Source organism: Pongo abelii, chromosome 13 (assembly GCF_028885655.2).
Source record: "Pongo abelii isolate AG06213 chromosome 13, NHGRI_mPonAbe1-v2.0_pri, whole genome shotgun sequence".
Lineage (NCBI taxonomy): Eukaryota > Metazoa > Chordata > Mammalia > Primates > Hominidae > Pongo > Pongo abelii.
The window spans coordinates 20,259,759-20,283,284 of NC_071998.2; the positions used below are offsets into that span (position 1 = coordinate 20,259,759).

Sequence of the window (23,526 nt, forward strand, 5' to 3'; positions counted from 1 at the left end):
CTACATGCTCATCTACAGGGTGCCTAGCACCCCAGGAAACTGCTCCTTACACTGTTAGATAACTGGTGCTCGCAGGAATCTTATTTACACTGTATTGGCCTTAGCATGCCTCCCTGCAGTTTCCACCCACTGGTTCTATTTCTGCCCCTTCTGGGGCCACGCAACACGAGCCTGAATCGTCCTTCCGCAAGCTCGCCTTTGCAGTACCCGAAGCCCCACGCGCCCCCTCCTCGTCTCCCTTCCTCCCGCCTCCCGGTGCCCCTAGTGCAGATACAGCTTTTCTGCGCGGTGGTCGGGAAGCCCAGCCCCGGCCAGCCAGCTGCTCCCGGCATCCTTCGCCGCCTTGCGCGTCACATGACGGCGGCGGCTCCGCACGATCCCCAGGCAGCTGTCCGCCCCTGGGCGGGGCTGGCCGCACGCCGCAATCCTACCGGTTGCTGCGGCTGCAGCGGGGGCGGTGGGTGGCTTCCAGGGCACCGGCGGCCGCGGCCCGGACTCCGCGGTGGGCGAGCGCCCTGCGAGGTAAGCGGCCGGTGCGCAGAGGCTGCGGGCGAACTTGCGCGGCCGGGGGAGGGGACCCGGGGCGCTTCCCCAGGCGACCGACCCAGGAGGCGCCGCTCGGTCCCGGCCGAGGCTGAGCGTCTGGTCGGGCTTCGGGCATCAGGGGTCTGGCAGGACCATGAGGCGTACCTCAGGCCGCCCGCGGCTCCGCGGTCTCCCGGCACCCTAGGCTCAGGCGCGCCGACGGAGAGCTGTGCCTTGGTTTACCCTCCCGTAAAACTACCGGACGCGGAGGATGTATCTCCGCGGTGCCGCGGTGCCTCCAGCCCTGAGATTTTTGAGTGTGTAAGTAAAGTCGAAGAAGAAGAAGCTGACTCTTGGGATGGGAAGAGCCTTCACCTAGGAACGTAGGGGCAAATATGGGGCTGGGCACCCACTGTGTATTTTATGCAAATCTCAAGCCTCTCAGACGGTTTTTTCACCTTTAAACGAAACGTGATAACCCCTGTCCTGCCTCGCTCTCAGGACTACAGTGAAGAGCAGAGGGAAAAGTCATTTGAGGAGCCAGAACTCTGGAGTCAGTTAGCTCTGGTTCAGATCCCAGTCCTGCCACTTACTGGCTTTGTGACCTTCAGCCAGATTGATTCCTCATCTGTGAAAAGGAGGTAATAAGCTCATGGGTTGCTGGGAGGATTAATTGTAAAGGGTTTAGCACACAGTGTCTGGCACAAAAGCCTCAGTAGATAATGCTGTTAATATAAGCATTATTAGTAAGCTAGAGATTGCCCCACGTGAAGGGTTTTTTTTTAGCAGAATAATCGCATTTGTTTCTATATTTTTAGTCCTGAAAACTGCCGTTTTGGTTTGTAAGACCTTCCCTTTTTCTCATTCTGGGCCCCCTTTGCCTTCTCTTTTACGATTGGCATATGAACCTGTTGTTCCTACCATGAGTCAGGCTGGATGGGAACATCAATTTACTTGAGCAGATGGGTATCAGATTCCCTCTGAGGGGAGAGAAAAGTGCCAGGCATGTGTAGCCACCAAAAAAAAACACAGTACGGTGATTGACTGTCAGAGCTGGAGGATGCCTGGGAAACCATCTAATCCAGCTGTCTCCTTTGCAAATGGAGAGACTGGACCCAGAAGGACGACAGGACTTTGATTTTGCTCAGGACCCAACAGAGTACTGGCAGTGGGTAGTGGAGAGGACGGACCTTTTACCAGGCACTGTGCTTTCCCTCAGTTCTAATCTCATTCTGCATTTATTCAGCAGCTATATGGAACCCCTACTCTGTCTTGTACACCTATTAGGATCTGGACATAGAGCTGTGAACAAGATACACATGGTCCCTGTCCTCAAGGGGCTTTTTCCAGAGCTAGCTATGTTAGTTTGAGGTTATATAATTATATATATATATATCCATCTCCCTGCCCGTTCTCAGTACATTTTTAAATAATAAGCTGCAGCTCCCAGTGAGCTTACCTCATAGCAGCTGGCCTCCAGGGATAGGAGCACACAGAGAGGCCTGAATTGTTTCATGATTCCCTCACACCAGTTCCAGAGCCTTCGCTGGAGCCTGGTGATATTTGAGAGACTGGAGAAAAAGCTGCTTTGTCAGGGCTTTTAAGAAAGGATTTCCTTCTGCCCTGGAGCACTTGGATTTCTTTGTCTTTCTGGTTTTAGGCCTCTTATTGTTTTTAGATTTCTGAGAAGAGCCGCCTTCACCGTAGTGCCATCATTTTGGTTGCCGTGGTTGTCAGGGGAATTGTATTTTTATGATCGCACAAGTAGCTGTTAAGCAATAAATGGTCAAGCAGTCACCAGGTCACCATGAGTTTCCATTCTCTGGTTTGTTTCAGTTGCAGTGCAGTTACTATCCCTTCCTTCCGTCCCTCCTTTTTTCCTTCAATAAACGTGCATTGGTGGCAGTGCCAAGAGGAGTGGGAGTGAGTAGAAATAGATAAAAACATACGTAGACTCTGGCCTTAGGGACCTCAGATTCTTTGGCAGGGATAAAACTGAGGGCAGATTAGTGGGGGCTCTGATGATGTAGATAGGGAGTCAGCAAGAGCTCTCAGAGATGGGAGGGATGGTGTCCTGGGCAACCAAGAAGACATCACTTGCTTTTCACAGGAAGATGTGAAGTAAACAAATTCCTTTTACCTGCTTCAGTCAGGAAATACATGGAACAAGTATTTTGTTCTTTCAGTTTGCCTTAATGAATGAACCTATTCTTGAGTTACCTGTCATGGGTTTTGTTTGAAATATCTGCTAATTTCTCTCATTACCCTCTTTCTGTTAGTTTAGTGATTATTAGTTTCCCACTCGTCTAAAATGTTTGATTCTGTATACATAAAGGAATGTATACAAAGAGACATTTGATTAAGGTTTTGTCTATTTCAGTTTAGATGTTTAACATATATGTCTCATTTCACAAGTTGGGTTTAAATTCACTCTTGTATTTCCTTATTTTTTTCTAAGTAGACTCCCAAGTCCTCTCTAATGCCCTTATTAGTGAGAATTCCAGTGTCTCCTTCTCCAACCTCTCTGGGGGCTTATACATTCCAATGGGGTCAGTCTTACTGTCACTCTCCAGAGGAGAGAGAACTGCATTGTCTGAGCAGTCCACACACGTTGTCATTCCTGACACAGCTATATGGCATCACTGTTGAAGAGCTGTCCTACACAGTCCACGGATGTGTGATCACTGCTGCTCAATGCCCTTATTGGACCAAATCTCTGCCAGCATGATTCCATGCTTGGTTTCCAAGGTTAGAGCTTGTTTCATTTATGCTTGCGTGCTCAGCCATTCTCCCCAAAGCACCTCACTCTGGGCTTTTGTTGAGCTTTTCACCAGGCTGGGTTCCCCTGGTCTCCTAGAGAGTTCTCTTTTAGGGCATTTGGGGCCCTTCCTGCTAGCAACCTTGGTCATGGCCATCTAGACCACCCAAGAGATGTCTCTGTTTTCAAACTTCTTATCAGAGTTTGTGGGTTCAGTCCCTTCTCTTCCCAACCTTAACCCAAATCGCTTTGGCAAATTGGTTCCGCATACTCTCCAGGGTTCTGCCTACCGAGGATTCTCAGGAATGACAGCCTTCAACAAGATAGCTACCCCAGGACTTTGGGTGCCTACTCACCTTACTTTTCCATATGTAAAGAGGGGTCCTCAGGTCACCCTGAGCCACATAGATTTAGGCATTCTGGAAAATTTACTTGGCATGTACCTTGTTAGGGATTTTGCAGGCAAGGTTTTAATTTAAAAATAAAGGATTTTAGTTTTCTCAATTTTTCTAAGAAACAATAATCAGTATATTTATTTCATTTATTTGTTTTAACTTTTTGAATATGAAATACAGCAAATATGCATGGTAAAAAACACAAATATATAGTTTAACAAATAACTCTAAAGGAAATACACATGTAATCACCAACATGTCAAGAACTGGAACATTGCCAATACTCAGTACCTGCTTCCAAGTCATAATTTCCTACCCCAGAAGAAATCATCTTGTGATAATCATTTTTTTGCTTCTCTTTGTAATTATATCACCTATGTATATATCCCTAAACAATATAGTTTTAAGGTTTTTAACTTCATACATATAGAATCATACTTTTGCATTTTGTGTTTTACTTCTTTTGCTCAACTTGTTTGTGAGATGCATCTATGTGGCAGCCTCACTTATTTTCGTTGCTAACAGTGTTTCATGGTATGACTGTGTCACAATAGATGTCAATAGATGTATTCATCCTGTGGCTGATGGATACTTGAGTTGCTTATAGTTTCTGACTGCCAAGTACGTCCTTAGATATTTTCTGCTGTATTTGAATAAGTTTTTTTAGAATAAGTTTTTTTAGAGACATATATGTTAAACATCTAAACTGAAATAGACAAAACCTTAATCAAATGTCTCTTTGTATACATTCCTTTATGTATACAGAATCAAATAATAAGTTTTTTTAGATATATGTTAGAAAACAATTGCTTTACTAGATAGTGTCAAACAGTTTACTTTCCTACCGGGAGTATATGAGAGTTGCAGTTGCTTCTTATCCTGGCAAATAGTTGGTTTTATTGGTTTTAATATTTTAACTATTTTCATGTGTGTGTCATGATATTTCTTGTGGTTTTAACTTGCTCTCCTTGGTTACTCTTGAGGTTGAGCACTTTTTTCTTTTTTTTTTTTTTGGAAACAGGGTCTTGCTTTGTCACCTAGGCTGGAGTGCAGTGGCATGATCATGGCTTACTGTAGCCTCAACCTGCTAGGCTCAAAAGATCTCTCCCACCTCAGCCCCCTGAGTAGCTGGGACAGCCGGATAATTATTTTAAGTCTTTTTGTAGAGACCAGGTCTTGCCATGTTTCCCAGGCTGGTCTCAAACTCTTGGACTCAAACTGTTCTCCCACGTCAGCCTCCCCAAGTGCTAGGATTACAGGTGTGAGCTACCATGCCCAGCCCTTGAGCAGTTTTTTGTTGGTTAATTGGATTGCCTCTTTTGTGAACTGCCTATTCATGTCTCTTGCCATTTTTAATTTTTTTTTTTTTTTTGAGACAGCATCTCACTCTGTTGCCCCAGCTAGAGTACAGTGGTGCGATCTCGGCTCACTGCAACCTCCGTCTCCCGGGTTCAAGCGATTCTCTTGCTTCAGCCTCCTGAGTAGCTGGGACTACAGGCACGCGCCACCACGCCTGGCTAATTTTTGTATTTATAGTAGAGATGGGGTTTCACCATATTGGCCAGGCTGGTCTCGAACTCCTGACCTCGTGATCCGCCCACCTCAGCCTCCCAAAGTGCTGGGATTACAGGCGTGAGCCACCGCACCTGGCTGATTATTAAATTTTTTAAACTGATTTTTCAATAAGGAAATATATAAAGGAAATATATATATATGGCTCTCTTTTCACCCTCTTAAATGGTGATATCTTAGATCCCATTCTGTAGAAGCAGGGCATAATATAGGGATTCTTGTATAAGTGAGACTGTGGGAGAAGCCCTCAGGAAGAGGAGTATGAGGAAAGCTGTACTGGGGGAGGAGAGGCACAGCTTGATGAGGGGGCAGTTGCAGTTTTCTGGAGAAAGGGACATCTGTGAGTTGTTCTCAGCTGACACCACATCTCAGTGACAGGTGTGCTAGCCAGTAGAGAGGATCTGGGTGGAACCAGTAGTATTCTCTACAGTCCACTTCTTGCACCGTACAGATAGGCTTGCTTCTTACATTAAGTTCATTCTATCCAGGTACAGCTTCTCCAGGATTCTGGTTAGTCACAAATCCTGGGAAAACTTATAAGAGGAAGATTAGTGAGACAAATTACAACCCTTGCTGCAGCAGTTGGTCCAGAAATCTAACAAATACCCATATCATCCTCTTCCACCATCCATTTTAGTTTCCCCTTCTTTGTCCCTTGAATGTATGATAGAACTTGGTGATGAAGCCACCTGGGCTTGGAGGTGTGTTTTCTTTGCAATCTTATTTTTGACCACAGATTCAATGTCTTTAATGGTTCTAGGGTGATTTTGTTTTTATAATTTCTTAGCTAAGTAATATTTTCCTAGGAGTTTATCCCTTCATATTTATTTGTATAAAGTTGTTTATAATTTTTTTTTTTTTTTTTTGAGATGGAGTCTTGCCTTGTCACCAAGCTGGACTGCAGTGGCACAATCTCAGCTCACTGCAACCTCCGCCTTCCGGTTTCAAGCAGTTCTCCTGCCTCAGCCTCCTGAGTAGCTGGGATTACAGGCACGCACCACCACGCCCAGCTAATTTTTGGTATTTTTAGTAGAGACGGGGTTTCACCACATTGGCCTGGATGGTCTCGATCTCTTGACCTCGTGATTCACCCGCCTCAGCCTCCCAAAGTGCTGGGATTACAGGCGTGAGCCACCGCACCCGGCCGTTTATAATATTTTCTTATCCTTTGGTGTACAACATCTGTAGAGATATCCACTCTTTCATTCTCATTTCATTTTAATGCTTTTTTTTCCTTCTTCTTTGGTTTTAGCAGAGATTCTTTTCAGAGAACCTGCTTTTATCATCAGTGATAGTCTTCATAATAAATTTGTTTTCTGTTTCATAAGTTCTGTTCTGTTCTTTATTTTTCTCTTCTATTTTCTTTGGATTTATTTTGTTCTTTTTCTGACTTCTTGAAATTGATGTTTAGTTTCATTAATTTTTATCTTTTTGATTCTTTCTATTTAAGGTTATACATTTTTTTCCAAATTCTGTTTCAGCAGGAGTTCACAAGTTTTGATATGTGGTATCTCTGTTGTTTATTTCTTTTCTTCTTTTTTTCCGAGATGGACTTTCACTCTTGTTGCCCAGGCTGGAGTGCAATGGCACAATCTCGGCTCACTGCACCCTCCGCCTCCCGGGTTCAAGGGATTCTCCTGCCTCCTCAGCCTCCCAAATAGCTGGGATTGCAGGCATGCGCCACTACGCCCAGCTAATGTTTTTGTATTTTAGTAGAGACAGAGTTTTACCATGTTGCTCAGGCAGGTCTCGAACTCCTGACCTCAGGTGATCCACCTGCCTTGGCCTCCCAAAGTGCTGGGATTACAGGCATGAGCCACTGTGCCCAGCCTTCTTTGTTGTTTATTTCTAAAAATATTCTAATTTCTATTGTAATTATTTCTTTAACCAGTAGATATTATATTCGAGAAATGTGTTTTGTAATATCCAAACATACTAACATTTTCTAATTATCCTTTATTTATGACTAATTATGACTGTGGTCAGTGAGCTTGTTCTGTTTTTGGTTTGTTTGTTTGTTTTTACAGTCTCACTGTCTCCCACATTGGAGTACAGTGGTGTGATCATAGCTAACTGCAGCCTTGAACTCCTGGCTCAAGCAGTCCTCCTGCCTCAGCCTCCCCAGGTAGCTGGAAAGACTACAGGTGTGAGCCACGGTGCTTGAAGCTGTATAATTTTAATCCTTTGAAATTTCTTGATACTTCTGTTAGAGCTCTGTTTATGGTCAGTTTTTATAAATGTTCCATGTGTGTTTGAAAGTAAAGTGTATTCTACAGTTATTGGATTAAATGTCCAATGAAATGCCATTAGATCAAGTTTATTAATGGTGTTCAAATCTTCTTTATCTTTACTGGGTGTTTTTTTTTTTCCTGTGAATTACAGAGGGATGTGTTTAAATATCCAAATCTACACAAGGTGTATTTTTTTCCATTAGTTGCATCTTTTCTGTAACTGTTTTAGGTAAGTCTCTTACGAATAGCATATAATTGGGTTTTGGTTTTTTAAACCCTGGGAAAACTTATAAGGAAGTTTTAAAGTCAGGGAAAACCCTGACTTTGTCTTTTAATTAGAACATTTAGTCCATTTTCATTAATAGCACCACTGATGTATTTTTGTTTAGGTCTGCCTTATTTTATGCTTTCAATCTGTTTGTCCTGACAGTTCTCCATTTCATTGTAGCTGTCTTCCCTTCTTTGGAGCTATTTTTCATCGTTCACCTTTTTTTTTTCTACTAATGTGGATGTTGAACACTTTTTCTTAATGGTTATGCTTGAAATTTCAATTTGACCAAAGTTGATAGATTTCCTTTATAAGTGGTGAATATCCTTACTCTTTTGGACAGACAGTACAGCAACCTTAGACCACATGAACTCCATTTATCCTTTTTCCACCTTAGGGTAGGGGAGGTGTAAATACAATGTATCAACTTTGATTGGAGTCTTACTAGCCTACAGAGAGAAAAAGGAAGAGAGTAAAGAATTTGCCTGAGAAAACAAAGTAAATTGTTTTCTTGAAAACAGGAAATTGCGGGGGTGGGGGTGTGTGCCAGTGGCTCACACCTGTAATCCCAGCACTTTAGGAGGCTGAGGTGGGCGGATCACCTGAGGTCAGGAGTTGAAGACCAGCCTGGCCAGCATGGTGAAACCCCATCTCTACTAAAAATACAAAAATTAGCCAGGCTTGGTGGCAGGCGGCTGTAATCCCAGCTACCCGAGAAGCTAAGGCAGGAGAATCACTTGAATCCAGGAGGCGGCAGTTGCAGTGAGCCGAGATCGTGCCATTGTACTCCAGCTTGGGCAACAGAGCAAGACTCCATCTCAAAAATAATATAATAATAATAATTTACTTGAGAAAACTGTGTATTTGTCAGGATTTGTTTGCTTGTAGGTGATCAGCTTAAACTATCTGAACTTGAAAAAGAACATCAGTTGGCTTTAAAAAGAAAATGTTAGTGTGTCCCTGGCCCTTTGATCTCTTGCAGTCTCTCACCTTGATTGTCTGAGTTTGGCTTCATTGCTCATATGGACTCTTTTGAGTTGCCCCATTCCTTGCAAGGGAATGGGGGATTCTTACTGTCTTCTTTGGGTCAAGTATCCATCCTATGAGGTAGAGGACTGCAACATTCTCAGTGGCAGCCCCAGCAGGACTAAATAGAGTAGAAGCAAGGTTCCCCTGAGGACGCAGAAGAGGGAAGGTGCTGGGCAGACATGGCTAAGGCCAGGTGCAGTGGCTCGTGCCTGGAATCCTAGCACTTTGGGAGGCCGAGGCGGGCGGATCACCTGAGGTCAGGAGTTCAAGACCAGCCTGGCCAACATGGTGAAACCCCGTCTCTACTAAAAAATACAAAAATTAGCCAGGCATGGTGCCTCCTAGTTCCTTTCTTGGAGTACTGGGGTTCCTAACTTGTGAAGTGATGATATAGGAACTTCTAGCCTCACCATCACATATATATAAACTCATAGATCATGAAATAAAAATGAATTTGATCCTGCAATTGTTATGCACTAAAATATCACCACACAATAAATGTTTACTCATAGGAATTGAGGATAAGCATACTACATTTTGGTTGTTATAAGTGCTCATTAAGATGATATGTAAGGCTGGGCATGGTGGCTCACGCCTATAATCCCATCACTTTGGGAGGCTGAGGCAGGAGGATTGCTTGAGCCCAGGACTTTGAGACCAGCCTGGACAACATAGTGAGACCTCATCTCTAAAAAAATAAAAAATAAAAATTTAGCTAGGTGTGGTAGTGTGTGCCCAAAGTCCCAGCTACTCAGGAGGCTGAGGCTGGAAGATCACTTGAGCCCAGGAGTTTGAGGCTGTAGTGAGCCAAGATCACATCACTGCACTCCAATCTGGGTGACAAAGCAAGACCTTGTCTCAAAAAAAAAAGAAAAAAAAAAAACAAAAACAACAACAACATATAAAAAGCACCTGGCATTTAGTACGCCCTCAAAACACCCTTGCCTGCCCCTTCAAGGACACGCAATAAATTTATGTGAGAATCAGTACTAAAACCCAGATCTGGGGACCCCCCTGCAACTCCCCTTCTGTCTCCTAGGTAAACCAAAATGAACAGGCAGTGCATTGAAAGGAGAGGGGGTCCTTATGGCTCCAAACCCACTCAGAAAGCACCATCAGAACAGAGCTTTCTGGTTTATGTCATCAAATTTCAAAGCTGAAAATAAGAAACAGATGGTTATTTCTCACGCTAAAGAGAGCTACAGTTTGAAGAAATGATGAAAAGCCCAGCTGAAGTTTTTCTCATCTTCAAATTTAAGTTTCGTCTCATTTCCAGGGCTCTTTGGGGTTATAATATTTTACTATTACTTTAGAACCGTTTACTCCACAAAACTAGGGACATTTACTTTGATTTGAAGAAAGATTTTAAATCATTAATCCATTACAGTTGCTCAGTTAATACAGTTTGTAGTTATTTACGTTGTGCCTATGAGGCTTGTGTGCCTCATAATGTTGGAAGAGAAATTTTTTCTTTTCCTGTCAATACTAAATAGAGTTCTGAGCAGCCCTTGATTTTTTTTTTTCACTTTTTTTTTTTTTTTTGTGACAGAGTCTCACTTTGTTGTCCAAGCTGGAGTGCAGTGGTGTGATCTCAGCTCACTGCAGCCTTCAGCTCACTGCAGCCTCCACCTCCCAGGTTCAAGCGATTCTCTGCCTCAGCCTCCCAAGGAGCTGGGATTACAGGTGCCCACCACTATGCCTGGCTAATCTTACTTTTTTATTAGAAACTAAATTCCAACACTTTGATACTAATGTGGCCCTCTGTAAGTAGAAAGTGTGTTTCCCTTGTTATACAAACGTGAAACAAGAGTTAAGTCACCTGCCCTCATGATGAGTCTGCAAGGGAGAGGCAGAGCCCAAACTAGAGTGTGAATGAAGCCTGCTGGGTCCCTTTTGTCAGAGTCATTTCAGCACGCATAGGGCCTTTTGTGCTGGGACTCACGGCAGCTCCCCATGGTCCCCCAAATTAACTAGAAACTGTTTACCTTTGGCTAAGGGTGTTCCATGTGAACTAATACAGGTGGCCTTTCTCAGTGATCCCTTCAGACTCCTGGAGCTGCAGCCAGACTGAACCTCCCAACATGTCCTAAGCCCAGCTGAAGATTTTCTACCTCAGGGGCTTTTGCTGATGCTGTTTCTTCTGCTACAGCCTCCTTTCTTCCTCCTCTGAATGTCCCAGTCCTATGCAAATTTCAGAGTCCAGTTCAGATACCAGCTCCTCCATGAAGCTTGGCTTAGTGGTTAAAACAGAGTCTTTGGGGACAGGCTGGGCTTTAGTGGTTCTGCACCTCTCTAACAAGTGATTGGGGCAAGTCATTTGTCACATAAAGTTTAGTTTCTTGAACTGAAAAATGAAGACAGTATTAATTTCAGTCATTGCTTCTCAAATTTAGGGTGCACATAGGTTCCCTGGTGATGTTGTTAAAGTGCCAAATCTGATCCAGGAAGTACAAGGTGGTGCTCAATGTGTGTCACTTCTGACAAGCTCCTAGGTCCTGGGAGCACATTTTGAGTTGTAAGGCTTGCAGAGATCTTCAGGGAATAAGATGAAATAATGCATGAAAAGCATTTAATATTATGCCCCTCAAATAGCAGTACTTAGTAAAAGCTACCTGCTGCTGTTTTTGTTGTCTTCCATTATTATTGGTTTGTTTCCCTAGCTGGAGGTCACATTTTTGTTCTTTAAACAAGGGCTTTCCCTTTTTTATGGCAGTGTATTAGTCTGTGCTCACGCTGCCATGAAGAAATACCTGAGACTAATTTATAAAGAAAAGAGGTTTGACTCACAGTTCCATGTGGCTGGGGAGGCCTCAGGAAACTTACAATCATGGTGAAAGGCACCTCTTCACAGGGTGGCAGGAGAGAGAATGAGTGCAAGCAGGGGAAATTCCAGAGACTTATAAAAGCATCAGATCTCATGAGACTCAATATCATGAGAACAGCATGGGGGAAACCGTGCCCCATGATCCAGTTACCTCTAGTTGTCCCTCCCCTGACAAATGGGGATTGTGGGAATTATAATTCAAGATGATATTTTTGGTGGGGACACAGCCAAACCATATCATTCTGCCTCTGGCCTCTCCCAAATTTCATGTCTTCATATTTCAAAACACAATCATTCCTTTCCAACAATCCCCCAAAGTCTTAACTCATTCCAGCATTAACCCAAAAGTCCAGGTCCAAAGTCTTATCCGAGACAAGGCAGGTCCCTTCTGCCTATGAGCCTGTAAAATCAAAAGCAGGCTAATTACCTCCTAAATACAGTGGGGGTACAGACATTGGGTAAATATACCCATTCCAAATGGGAGAAATTGGCCAAAGGGGCTACAGGCCCTTTGCAAATCCAAAATCTAATAGGTTAGTTATTAAACCTTAAAGTTCCAAAATGTTCTCCTTTGACTGCATGTCTCATATCCAGGTTATGCTGATGCAAGAGGTGGGCTCCCAGCCTTGGGCAGCTCCACCCCTGTGGCTTTGCAGGGTATAAACCGCCTCCTGGCTGCTTTCACAGGCTGGTGTTGAGTGTCTGCAGCTTTTCCAGGCACATGATGCAAGCTCTCGGTGGATCTGCCATTGTGAGGTCTGGAGGATGGTGGCCTTCTTCTCACAGTTCCACTGGGCAGTGCCCCCGTGGAGACTCTGTGTGGGGGCCCCAACCCCACATTTCCCTTCTATACTGCCCAAGTAGGTGTTCTCCATGAGGGCTCCGCCCCTGCAGCAAACTTCTTCCTGGACATCTAGGTGTTTCCATACATGCTCTAAAATCTAAGTCGAGGTTTCTATACCTCAGTTCTTGACTTCTGTGCACCCACAGGCTCAACACCACGTGGAAGCTGCCAATGAGTAGGGCTTGTACCCTCTGAAGCAATGGCCCGAGCTGTACCTTGGCCCCTTTTAGCCACGGCTGCAGCTGAAGCAGCTGGGATGCAGGGTACCATGTCCCAAGGCTGCACAGAGCAGAGGGTCCCTGTGCCTGGCCCAGGCCCATGAAGCCATTTTTCCCTCCTAGGCCTTGGGCCTGTGATGGGAGGGGCTGCCTTGAAGTTCTCTGACATGCCCTGCAGACATTTTCCCCATTATCTTGGTGATTAACATTCCTCGTTACTTGTGCAAATTTCTGCATTGGGCTTAAATTTCTCCCCAGAAAATGGGGTTTTCTTTTCTGTCACATCCAGTAGGCCAGTCATTAAACCTTAAAGTTCCAAAATGATCTCCTGCAAATTTTCCAAACTTTTATGCTCTGCTTCCTCTTGAATGCTTTGCCATTTAGAAGTTTCATCTGCCAGATACTCTAAATCATTTCTCTCAAGTTCAAAGTTCCACAGATCTCTAGGGGAGGGACAAAATGCTGCGAGTCTCTTTGCATAGCAAGAGTTACCTTTACTCCAGTTCCCAAGAAGTTCCTTATCTCCATCTGAGACCACCTCAGCCTGGACTTCATTGTCCATATCACTATCAGCATTTTGATCAAAGCCATTCAACAAGTCCCTAAGAAGCTCCAAACTTTCCCACATCTTCTTGTTTTCTGAGCCCTCTAAGTCTCTAGGAAGTTCCAGACTTTTCCACATTTTCCTGTCTTCTTCTGAGCCCTTCAAACCATTCCAGCCTCTGCCTATTACCCAGTTCCAAAGTTGCTTCCACATTTCAGGTATCTTTACAGCAGCACGCCACTCTCTGTGGTATCAATTTACTGTATTTGTCTGTTCTCATGCTGCCGTTAAGAAATACCCACAACTAGGTAATTTATAAACAAAAGAGGTTTAATTGACTCACAGTTCTGCATGGCTGGGGAGGCCTCAGAAAACTTACAATCATGGCAGAAGGCACCTCTTCACAGGGTGGCAGGAGAGACAATGAGTGCAAGCAGGGGAAATGCCAGATGGCTTATAAAACCATCAGATCTCGTGAGACTCACTATCATGAGAACAGCATGGGGAACCGCCTTCATGATCCAATTACCTCTACTTGGTCACACCCCTGACACGGGGATTATGGGGAGTATAATTCTAGATGAGATTTTGGGTGGGGACACAGCCAAACCATATCAGGCACTAAGCATTTTTCCCCTTGAATTGTGGGATTTCTTTGGTTTTCTTTTTGTCTTTCGGTTGTTTTTTGGTAGACATATCTTTGTTCTGCCAGACTTGAGAGCAGGGTCTTTATCTGATTCCCACTGACTCACAAGGTGCTAACCACTTGGTCTTACACACAGCAAGTGTTGAATACATACTTGGATTCTTATTTACTTCTTGTTTTATTCCACAGGGATCTGTGTGGCAGCAGGGAATCTATAGCTAATGATTTGAGTAGTCTCAGCTATGCTAATATACCAGATAATGATGAGGGTGATTATTTATTCAGTAAATGATTGTTGAGCACCTGCTATGCGCCAGGTATAGTTCTGGGCCTAGTACAAGCCAGTGATGCAAAGTTTCTGCCCTTCAGGAGCTTACGTTTTACTCAGGAGAGACAGACAATAAATGAAGAAAAACATTTAATTCCACAGTGAATTTCCTCCTAAAGGTGCCCAGCTCTGTCACCTGGCGCTCTGGGTCCACAGGTGTGTTTCCCTTTTCCCGTGGTTCATCCCTGTGGAATAACTCAGCACTTCCTGTGTCCCCTCTGCCCCCTCACAGATCCACTCACATAAAGGAATTTGTGAGTGACGGAGACATTATTAGAGAGCTTACAGGGAGCCAAAGCAAGGGCTTCACTTTATACTCAACTGTTAATACCAAAGCGTTCCCTGTTGCCACTTCCTCCCACCACACAGCTCCCAAGTGCAGATCCCTGAGGGATGTTTTTATTCCTGACCCCAGCCTGCCTGCCCATCTTGGTGCTTGGTGAACGGGCACATGGAGCCCACCCTTCCCAGAAGCAGTGGAGTACAGACAGCAAATGAACAAAGCAGCAGCCTTCCTTCCAGTGCCTCACAGGCGCAGAGCTCTGGACAGTGCTGTGAGGGAGGTTGTTCCCACTTTCCCCTTTACAGATGTGTTTCCATTTCATGCCGTTTAGATGTTAGACTGGCCAAGGGCTTGTTCATCAGATTGCTTCTCTCTCTTAACTCCTTCACTAGTGATCTCAGCCCATGCCATGGCTTTAAATGTCATTCAGGTCTCTATTCAAATGTCATTGCCTCAGAGACCTTCCTTGACAACCCTGTCTGAAATAGCACATGCATGCACATATACCCCTTAACCTGCTTTATTTCTCTTCATAGCATTTATGTTAATGTCTTCGTTTATTGTCTGTCTCAGAAGGTAGGGACTTTGTCTCATTTACTGCTTTTCAGTTCTTGGAACAATGCTTGGCACATAGTAGGCAATCAATGAATGTTTGTTGAATAAATGATTTTTTTCTCTGGAAATTCTCAAAATCTTCATGAGGTGTATCAGGCCAGCCATTGTCAGCCTCAGTTTAGAGGCAAGGAAATAGGTTCAGAAAGGTTCAAGGACGTGCTGAAGTCACAGGGCGAGGCAGCAGCAGAGGCTGCTTGTTGAGAGCCGAGTCTTATGGGACTTGCCTCCTGAGAGGGTGGCCTCCTCCTCTCCCACTGAGGCTGGGGACACCAGGTGGCCCAGAGGCATGTGGATACCTCCAGTGGGAGGTTAGGAGAGTGCTACACAGAAACTCTGAGTTCTAACACTCTTGGGACCATAAAAAAAGGAACAAGGCTGGGCATGGTAACTCACGCCTGTAATCACAGTATTTTGAGAGGCTAAGGTGGGAGGATCACTTGTGGCCAGGAGTTCGAGGCTGCAGTGAGCTATGATCCTGCCACTGTTTTGTTTTGTTTTGTTCTGTTTTTTTGAGACGGAGTCTTGCTGTTTCGCCCTGGCTGGAGTGCAGTGGCACGATCTCGGCTCAGTGCAAGCCCCGCCTCCTGGATTCACGCCATTCTTCTGTCTCAGCCTCCCGAGTAGCTGGGACTACAGGCGCCCACCACCGTGCCCGGCTAATTTTTTGTATTTTTAGTAGAGACGGGGTTTCACCGTGTTAGCCTGGATGGTCTCAATCTCCTGACCTCGTGATCTGCCTGCCTCGGCCTCCCAAAGTGCTGGGATTACAGGCATGAGCCACCGCGCCCGGCAAAATAAAAAGTTTTTTTAATCAAAAAATGGAACCACTTGGGGCCTACTTCAGGCCATACTCCCTCCATCCCAGACAGGCTTCCATCATTGTTTTTCCAGTTCTTTACAGGCATCACACTCCAGGTGCACAGGCTCTGGGGACATTTGTTACTTTTAATTCCACATGCAGAGGCCCCAGTGGTAAAAAGGAAAGGCAAAACTTGAATGCATTAAAAAAAATAAAATAAAATAAAAAGTATTACCTTGTTCTAAGAAATCCCTGTTGTTTCATGACTCTCCATGGATTAGTGTAAAGATATAGTAAATAAAGCCAAATGGAATGATAGGAAATGTGCATGTGTGCTTGGAGTCAAGAGGGAGCAATTGTTGGCTTCATTCTAGATACAGAGCCCTGGAGTTGGGTACACAGGCAAGTTTGGGGGAAAACAAGTGCTGAAGGGTTGACAGTAACCTGCTAGGAAATCCCCCTTCCCCTGAGAGGCCAGTGACTAAACCATGTGCTTCCTACTATAGGTGGGCTTCTTGGAACCCCAAGAAACCGAAGCTCCAGTAGTTTCTACGTCAGGTGGCTTGGCCCAAAATCCCCCAGACACCCTCACATCATCCTAAGGGAAAGAAATTATAATTAATATTTGCAAAATTGTGAGTTCGTGCCCTCACTGTTCCACCTAAATACCTCTCCTGGATGGATCTCCTTAAAATATAGCTCTGATCAGGCCACTTCCCTTCTGAGGAATCTATAATAGAGAAGTACAAGCTTCTTAGTCTGGCGTTCAAGGCCTTTCCCATCATGCAACTTGTGAAAGAGGGTCAAGCACCAGTGGCTCCAAGGGGTCAGAACTGACACCACCTGGGGAAGAGTAGTGAAGTCAATCTCAAGGTGTCCGAGGGCTTTAGAATAATGCCCTTTAGAGTTTCATATGCTCTTTCAGCCAGAAATGGCTGGGCTCTGCTATGGTAACAAACAATCTGCAAGTTCTTAGTGCCTTAACCCAAACAAAGGTGTATTTTTCATGCATGGTGTTTGTCCATCTTGGCTTGGTCGGGATCTCTGCTTACTCTAATCATGTAAGGATCCAGGTTCCTAGAGTAACCGTCATCTCAAATGTTGCCAGTTGCTGTGCCACAGAGAAAAGCAAGCTCTGGATGATCTTGCATAGGCAATGAAGTGCTCTAGTCGAGAAGTAACGCACATCTCTTCTACTCAAAACCCATTGGTTAGTACTAGTCTTGTGGCCCCATTTGACCTCAGGAGGGGTCAGATGTACAATGTTGTCACGTGCCCAGAAGGAAGGAAAACTGGAAGTAGTTGATGAAGAGCATTGATTCCCAATACAATGTGCATTCAATTTTTTAATCATCACAGCAAGCCTTTGGGGTGCTATCAAGGTCCCCAATTTATATATGAGGAACCTGAGGCCCAGAGAGGTTAAGTGACTTGTTCAAGGTCACCTGCAACTTGATCCCAGGTCTTCTGGCTTTGAAATGATTGGTCTTTGCATGATACAGAGACAGCTGCTTCACTGAAAGGGTTGAAGCTGAGGAAGAAGGATGCTGCATCAAAGTGTGGGTGGGGCCCTTTATCACAATCACCAGGGAGCTTGTTAAAAATGCACATAATTGGTTCCACTCCAGATATTCTGATTCTGGAGGTCTGAGATGGAGCTAGGAATAGGCCCCAGGTGATTCTTAGGTGATGATTGAAGAGCCACGATTAAAGAATCACTGCTATGGGAGGTCCTACTAAGTCTGGCTTAAAGATTTTCTTTTCTCGGCCAGGCGCGGTGGCTCATGCCTGTAATCCCAGCACTCTGGGAGGCCGAGGCGGGCAGATCACCTGAGGTCAGGAGTTCAAAACAAGCCTGACCATGGTGAAACCCCGTCTCTACTAAAAATACAAAAAATTAGCCGGGCGTGGTGGTGCGCGTCTGTAATCCCAGCTACTTGGGAGGCTGAGGCAGGAGAATCACTTGAACCTGGGAGGTGGAAGTTGCGGTGAGCTGAGGTCACACCATTGCACTCCAGCCTGGGCAACAAGAGCGAAACTCCATCTCAAAAAAAAAAAAAGATTTTCTTTCTTCTTGATCTCTATAAGCTGCAGTAGTGCTTAATTCTTTCTATCTCACATTGTTATTAGCTATGACAGTAAATGGTTGCTATCACCTAATGGGTGATACATTAATTATTCACCTAAAATTTGAGGTGGGGGCATGATGGGGGCTCATTTCTGCTTATTCATTTACTTAAAAACACTGTTATTAAGCGTGTACTTTGTGCTGCATATTGGATAGTATGTGGGGTTCTTGCTGTATTCTCTGTAAGTGAATTATGATAGCCTAGGGTATTCATTATTGATGAGCTACTATGGGAAACGGGGGATACCCATCTGGGACAGAAATTGTCAGTGCTGGGTACTATGGGATGTCACATGGGGCACACAACGCATTGACTGGGTTGAACACTTATATAGTAAAGTAAACTAGGCTCGAGTTGACAGAGAAGCAGAGAGGCATTTATGAGGGTTGGTGGTTGCAATTTGGGTCTCTCTTATAATCCCTCCTGAGACTTGGAATACTGACCATTAGCAATAGGTCCCAGGAGAACCCTAATGGAAAGTCCTGCAAAAGACCATATGGAAGCCTCTCACCTGGAAGGTTGTATAGGTTAGGTTCCTTTAGTGTTAGCTGATTCACTCTTGAACACCTGTCAGAGTTGCCCCTTGTAGAAGGAAAGAACATCATGGATAAAGCATCTCAGAAAGTGCACAGTATATGGTGCTCCCTGAAAGAAGAGTATACGGTTATACTCAGAGGAGCTCAGAAATCAAAAGCAGACTGTGGGGACGATGAGAACACAGATTCTAACAAGTAGGTCAAAGCTCTTAGCAACGATTAAAGATACTCCTTTCAGATGCAGCAGTTGGTCCTGGTTAAGATGAGATCGCCCACTGGGAGGAAATGTTTGGGTAGTTGATGGTTAGCATGCTTTCATATGGAAGGTTATGAAAATGGGGATAATGATGTCCTTCTGGTGGTTTTCAATTGAAGTGGCTAAATAATAAGGAAAAAAGAAACCAGGACAGCTAGAAAAGTATTATAGATGAGCCCCTCTTTATAGGGAGATAGATAAGAAATGTAGAAAGATAAATGTAAACCGTGTGGGGACATCGTATGTAAGCTGTTATGTGGGAGGGAGATTATCTGAGCTAGCTGGAAATGGACTGTGTGAATGGTCAAGGCCAGCTAGATGAAATGTAATATGTGAAGTCATTGAATTCAGAGAACCACATATAGGTCACCAAAACTTTATGGAAAGACAGCAAAATAACATTTTAAAACTACTTCTCAAGTGAGGCAAGCCAAGAACATGGTTGGAGGAGAGGGCCTAACTGAGGCTGAACTGCATCTACCCCACTCAGGGGTCCTGGCAGAGCTCCTTCCTCATGAGAATGACTTTGTGAAGAGAAAAGCAACATTCAAATTAAGAAAAGAATAATTAGAGGCAGAGCCATCCAAGGCCTCCGAGGGGGTAAAGAGGTCTGGGGTAAGGTTCAGAAGGGATGTAGAGTGCAAGGATATGAAGTTGTGAAGGAAAGAGTTGAGTTACGTGAGAGTTCAATATAAAAGGGTTCATTTGAGCTTCCAGAGGTACTACTGTCTTGTGATGATGGTCAGGTCAATTGTAAGTAATCATAAATCATCACTTATTGGCATCATTGCCTGAAAGAACCCATAGCCTGGGAAAAATCAGAATCCTATTCTCACAGTGCATGGACACGTAGACCCAGTGTTGGAATAATGTAGGCATCCTGTAGCTAAGAATGCTCTCCTTATCTTTTCTGTTGCCCTGAATAGTTGTAATAGAGAAAGGAGTCAACACCAGGTATTGAGTCTTCAGAGAGAAAAGTACCCAGTACCTATCATAAACAATCCAGTGGAGGATGCAAAAGGCTTAGAAACAATGACCAAGCCAGTAGAAAAAGCATCTCTAATATCCAGATTGTGGTTTTGACATATTCCATGAAAGAATACAGAACAGGCCGGGTGTGGTGGCTCACACCCGTAATCCCAGCACTTTGGGAGGCCAAGACAGACGGATCACCTGATGTCAGGAGTTCAAAACCAGCCTGGCCAACATGGTGAAACCCCTGTATCTACTAAAAATACAAAAATTAGCCGGGCGTGGTGGCACACACCTGTAATCCCAGCTAATCAGGAGGCTGAGGTAGGAGAATGGCTTGAACTCGGGAGACAGAGGTTGCAGTGAGCCGAGATTGTGCCACTGCACTCCAGACTGGGCAAAAGAGAGAGACTCTGTCTCAAAAAAAAAAAAAAAAAAAAAAGAATCCAGAACAAAAATATCCTCAACCAATTTATCATTTTTTGACAAAAGTACAAAAGCAATTCAATGGAGAAAGGATAACCTTTTTAACAAATGGTCCTGGGACAGTTGGATAACCATAGGCTAAAAAGAAAAACTTCAACTTACACTTCAATAAGAAATTAACTCAAGATGGACCATAGGCTTAAGTATAAAGTGTAAACTATAAAACTTTTAGAAAAAAACACAGGAAAAAATCTTCAGGATCTAGAGCTAGGTAAAAAGTTCTTAGACTTGATACCAAAAGCATAATGCATAAAAGGAAAAAAAAGTGTCAAAAATGTGGTGATACTGTGGTGCTGGTGTAAGGATTGACAAGTAGATCAATGAAACAATAAATAGTCCAGAAATAATCCCACACTACCATTGTTTGTTTTTTTTGAAAAAGGCACCAAAGCAACCCAGTAAGGAAAGGAGACTGTTTTCAACAAATGGTGCTAGAATAACTTGATATCCACATAGAAAAAGAATGAACCTCAACCACTACCTCATACCATAACAAAAATTAATTCATGGTGGATCATAGAACAGTATGCGAAAGTCAAAACCACAAAGCTTTTAGACAAGAGGTTATATCCATGACTTAGGAATTAACAAAGCTTTCTCAGACAGATAGAAGAAAATAATTATAAAAAGAAAGAAATGGTAAGTTAGACTTCATCAAAATTAAAAACTTCTCATCAAAAGATTCCATTAAGACAATGAAAAGGCAAACCACAGATTGAGAGAAAATATTCAAAGAACATGTATCTGGCAAAGGACATATAAAGAAGTCCTGTAATTAAATTAAAAAAAAAAAAAACAATTAAAAACAGACAAAAGGACCGGGCACAGTGGCTCATGCCTGTAATCCCAGCACTTTGGGAGGCCAAGGTGGGTGGATCACCTGAGGTCAGGAGTTTGAGACCAGCCTGACCAACATGATGAAATCCCATCTCTACTAAAAATACAAAAATTAGCTGGGCATGGTGGCGAGTGCCTGTAATCCCAGCTACTCAGGAGGCTGAGGCAGGAGAATCACTTGAACCTGGGAGGCAGAGGTTGGAGGTTGTGGTGAGCTGAGATTGCACCACTGCGCTCCAGCCAGGGTGACAAGAGCAAAACTCCGTCTTAAAAAAAAAAAAAAAAAAAGACAAAAGATTTGAACAAGTACTTCAAAAAGGTGATATATGAATAGCCAATAAACACATGCAAAAAATCTCAACATCGTGTATTATGAAGAAAATGCAAATTAAAACCAAAATGATATACCATTACGTACCCACCAGAATGATAAAATTTTAAAAACCAGCAACAGGCTGGGCATGGTGGTTTACTCCTATAGTCCCAGCACTTTGGGAGGCCGAGGCAGCAGGATCACTTGAGGCTGGGAATTCGAGGTTGCAATGAACTATGATCACACCACAGCACTCCAGCCTGGGTGACAAAGTGTGACTCTGCAAAAAAAAAACAAAAAACACCACAACAAATGTGGAGCAACTGTGTTTCTTATTCTTTCTTGGTAGGAGTGTAAAATAGTATAGCCTCTCTGGGAAAAGAACCTAGGAATTCCACTCCTAAGTATTGACTCAAGAAAAATTAAAACATGTCCACAAAAACACTTATATAAGAATATTCACAGCAGCATTATCCATAATAGCCCCAAACTGAAAGTAATTCAGGTTTCCATCGAGGAGAATTAATTTTTTTAAAATTGTGATATATTAACACTTAACACAATGAAATACTACTGAGCAGTTAAAAAGTAAACTACATGCAATGAAATGAATGAATCTCAAAATATTATGCTGAATGAAAGAAGCCTTACACAGAAGAATACATACTGCATGATCCCATTTATATGCAATTGTAGAACAGACAAAACTAATCTGTAGTAGAAAATCATGATAATAGGAATTTGAGGAGATAAGAGAAAAAAAACAGTGGTTGCCTCTTGTGGTCGGAGGTGGAACTTGATGGAAGAGTCATGAGAGAACTTTCTGGGGTATTCCATTTCTTGGTAGGGGGTTGTATTGCACATATGAATGCTATCTGTCAATTCTGCAAATACACACTACTGGATATGGTACATCCATAGCACGAAATAGTCCTCAGCATCATAAACAAACTATTGATGCACACCACAAGTAGGATGAGCCTCCACCGAATTACACTGAATGAAAAAAAGCCAGTCTCAATAGGTGACACACTGTATAATTCCACTTATATAACATTTTCAAAATGATACAATTTGAGAACTGGAGGACAGATTAATGGTTGCCAGTGGTTAGGGACAGGAGAGAGGAGGCAGAATTGAGAGGTGTGTAGTTACAAAAGGGCAACACAAGGGATCCATATGATGTTGGAACTGTTCACCGTCTTTACTGGTCATAGATACACAAAGTCACACAAGTGATAAAATTGTATAGAACTTAATACACATACACAAGTGAGTACAAGTAAAACTGGAGAAATCTAAATTAGACCTTGGACTATATCAATGTCACCATGCTAGTGTGATATTATACTATAGTTTCACAAAAGGTTACCATTGGGGTAAACCAAGCAAAGGATCTCTATTATTTCTTTTTTTTTTTGAGGCAGAGTTTCGCTCTTTTTGCCCGGGCTGGAGTGCAATGCCATGATCTCGGCTCACTGCAACCTCTGCCTCCCAGGTTCAAGCGATTCTCCTGCCTCAGCCTCCCTAAGTAGCTGGGATTACAGGCATGTGCCACCACGCCTGGCTAATTTTTTTTTTTTTTTTTTTTTTTTGTATTTTTAGTAGAGACGGGGTTTCTCCATGTTGGTCAGGCTGGTCTCAAATTTCCGACCTCCGGTGATCCGCCCGCCTCGGCCTCCCAAAGTGCTGGGATTACAGGCATGAGCCACCGCACCCGGCCAGGATGTCTATTATTTCTTATAACTGCATGTGAATCTACAATTTTCTCAATGAACATTTACTGCATGTGAATCTACAATTTTCTCAATGAACATTTTTTAAAGACAGCTTCTTAAAGAAAGAAGCTGTTATGGTATCTTGACATACCACATAGCAAGGAAGCTATCAAAGGGTACAGGGGTTGTGCCAGAAGGACTGAGGAACCAATGTGGGACCAAAGATAGCTTAATTTGAACTTTAATAAAAGTAGAGATTTCAAAGACTTGAAACCCATAAAATACGTTTCAGTCCATGACTTCATAACAATAGTTTAAAAACATACATGTGGCCGGGCGCGGTGGCTCACGCCTGTAATCCCAGCACTTTGGGAGGCTGAGGCAGGTGGATCATGAGGTC

At 43.6% G+C, this 23,526-nt stretch overlaps 1 protein-coding gene across 4 annotated transcripts in view; it reads left to right on the forward strand.

Moving 5' to 3' along the window:
- Window positions 1–350: 350 nt before the first annotated feature.
- Window positions 351–23,526, forward strand: part of FBXO10 (F-box protein 10) — a 66,599-nt gene continuing 43,423 nt past the window's right edge. Inside the window, exon 1 of one of the 4 annotated variants that reach the window (XM_002819607.5) lies at window positions 351–522. In XM_002819607.5, coding sequence (XP_002819653.5) covers window positions 355–522 — 168 coding nt within the window. In that variant the 5' untranslated portion in view covers window positions 351–354. Of the gene's footprint in view, window positions 523–570; window positions 1,167–23,526 lie in introns of those variants that run through there. The other 3 variants (XM_054519690.2, XM_063714142.1, XM_054519691.2) reach the window with 3 other exon arrangements.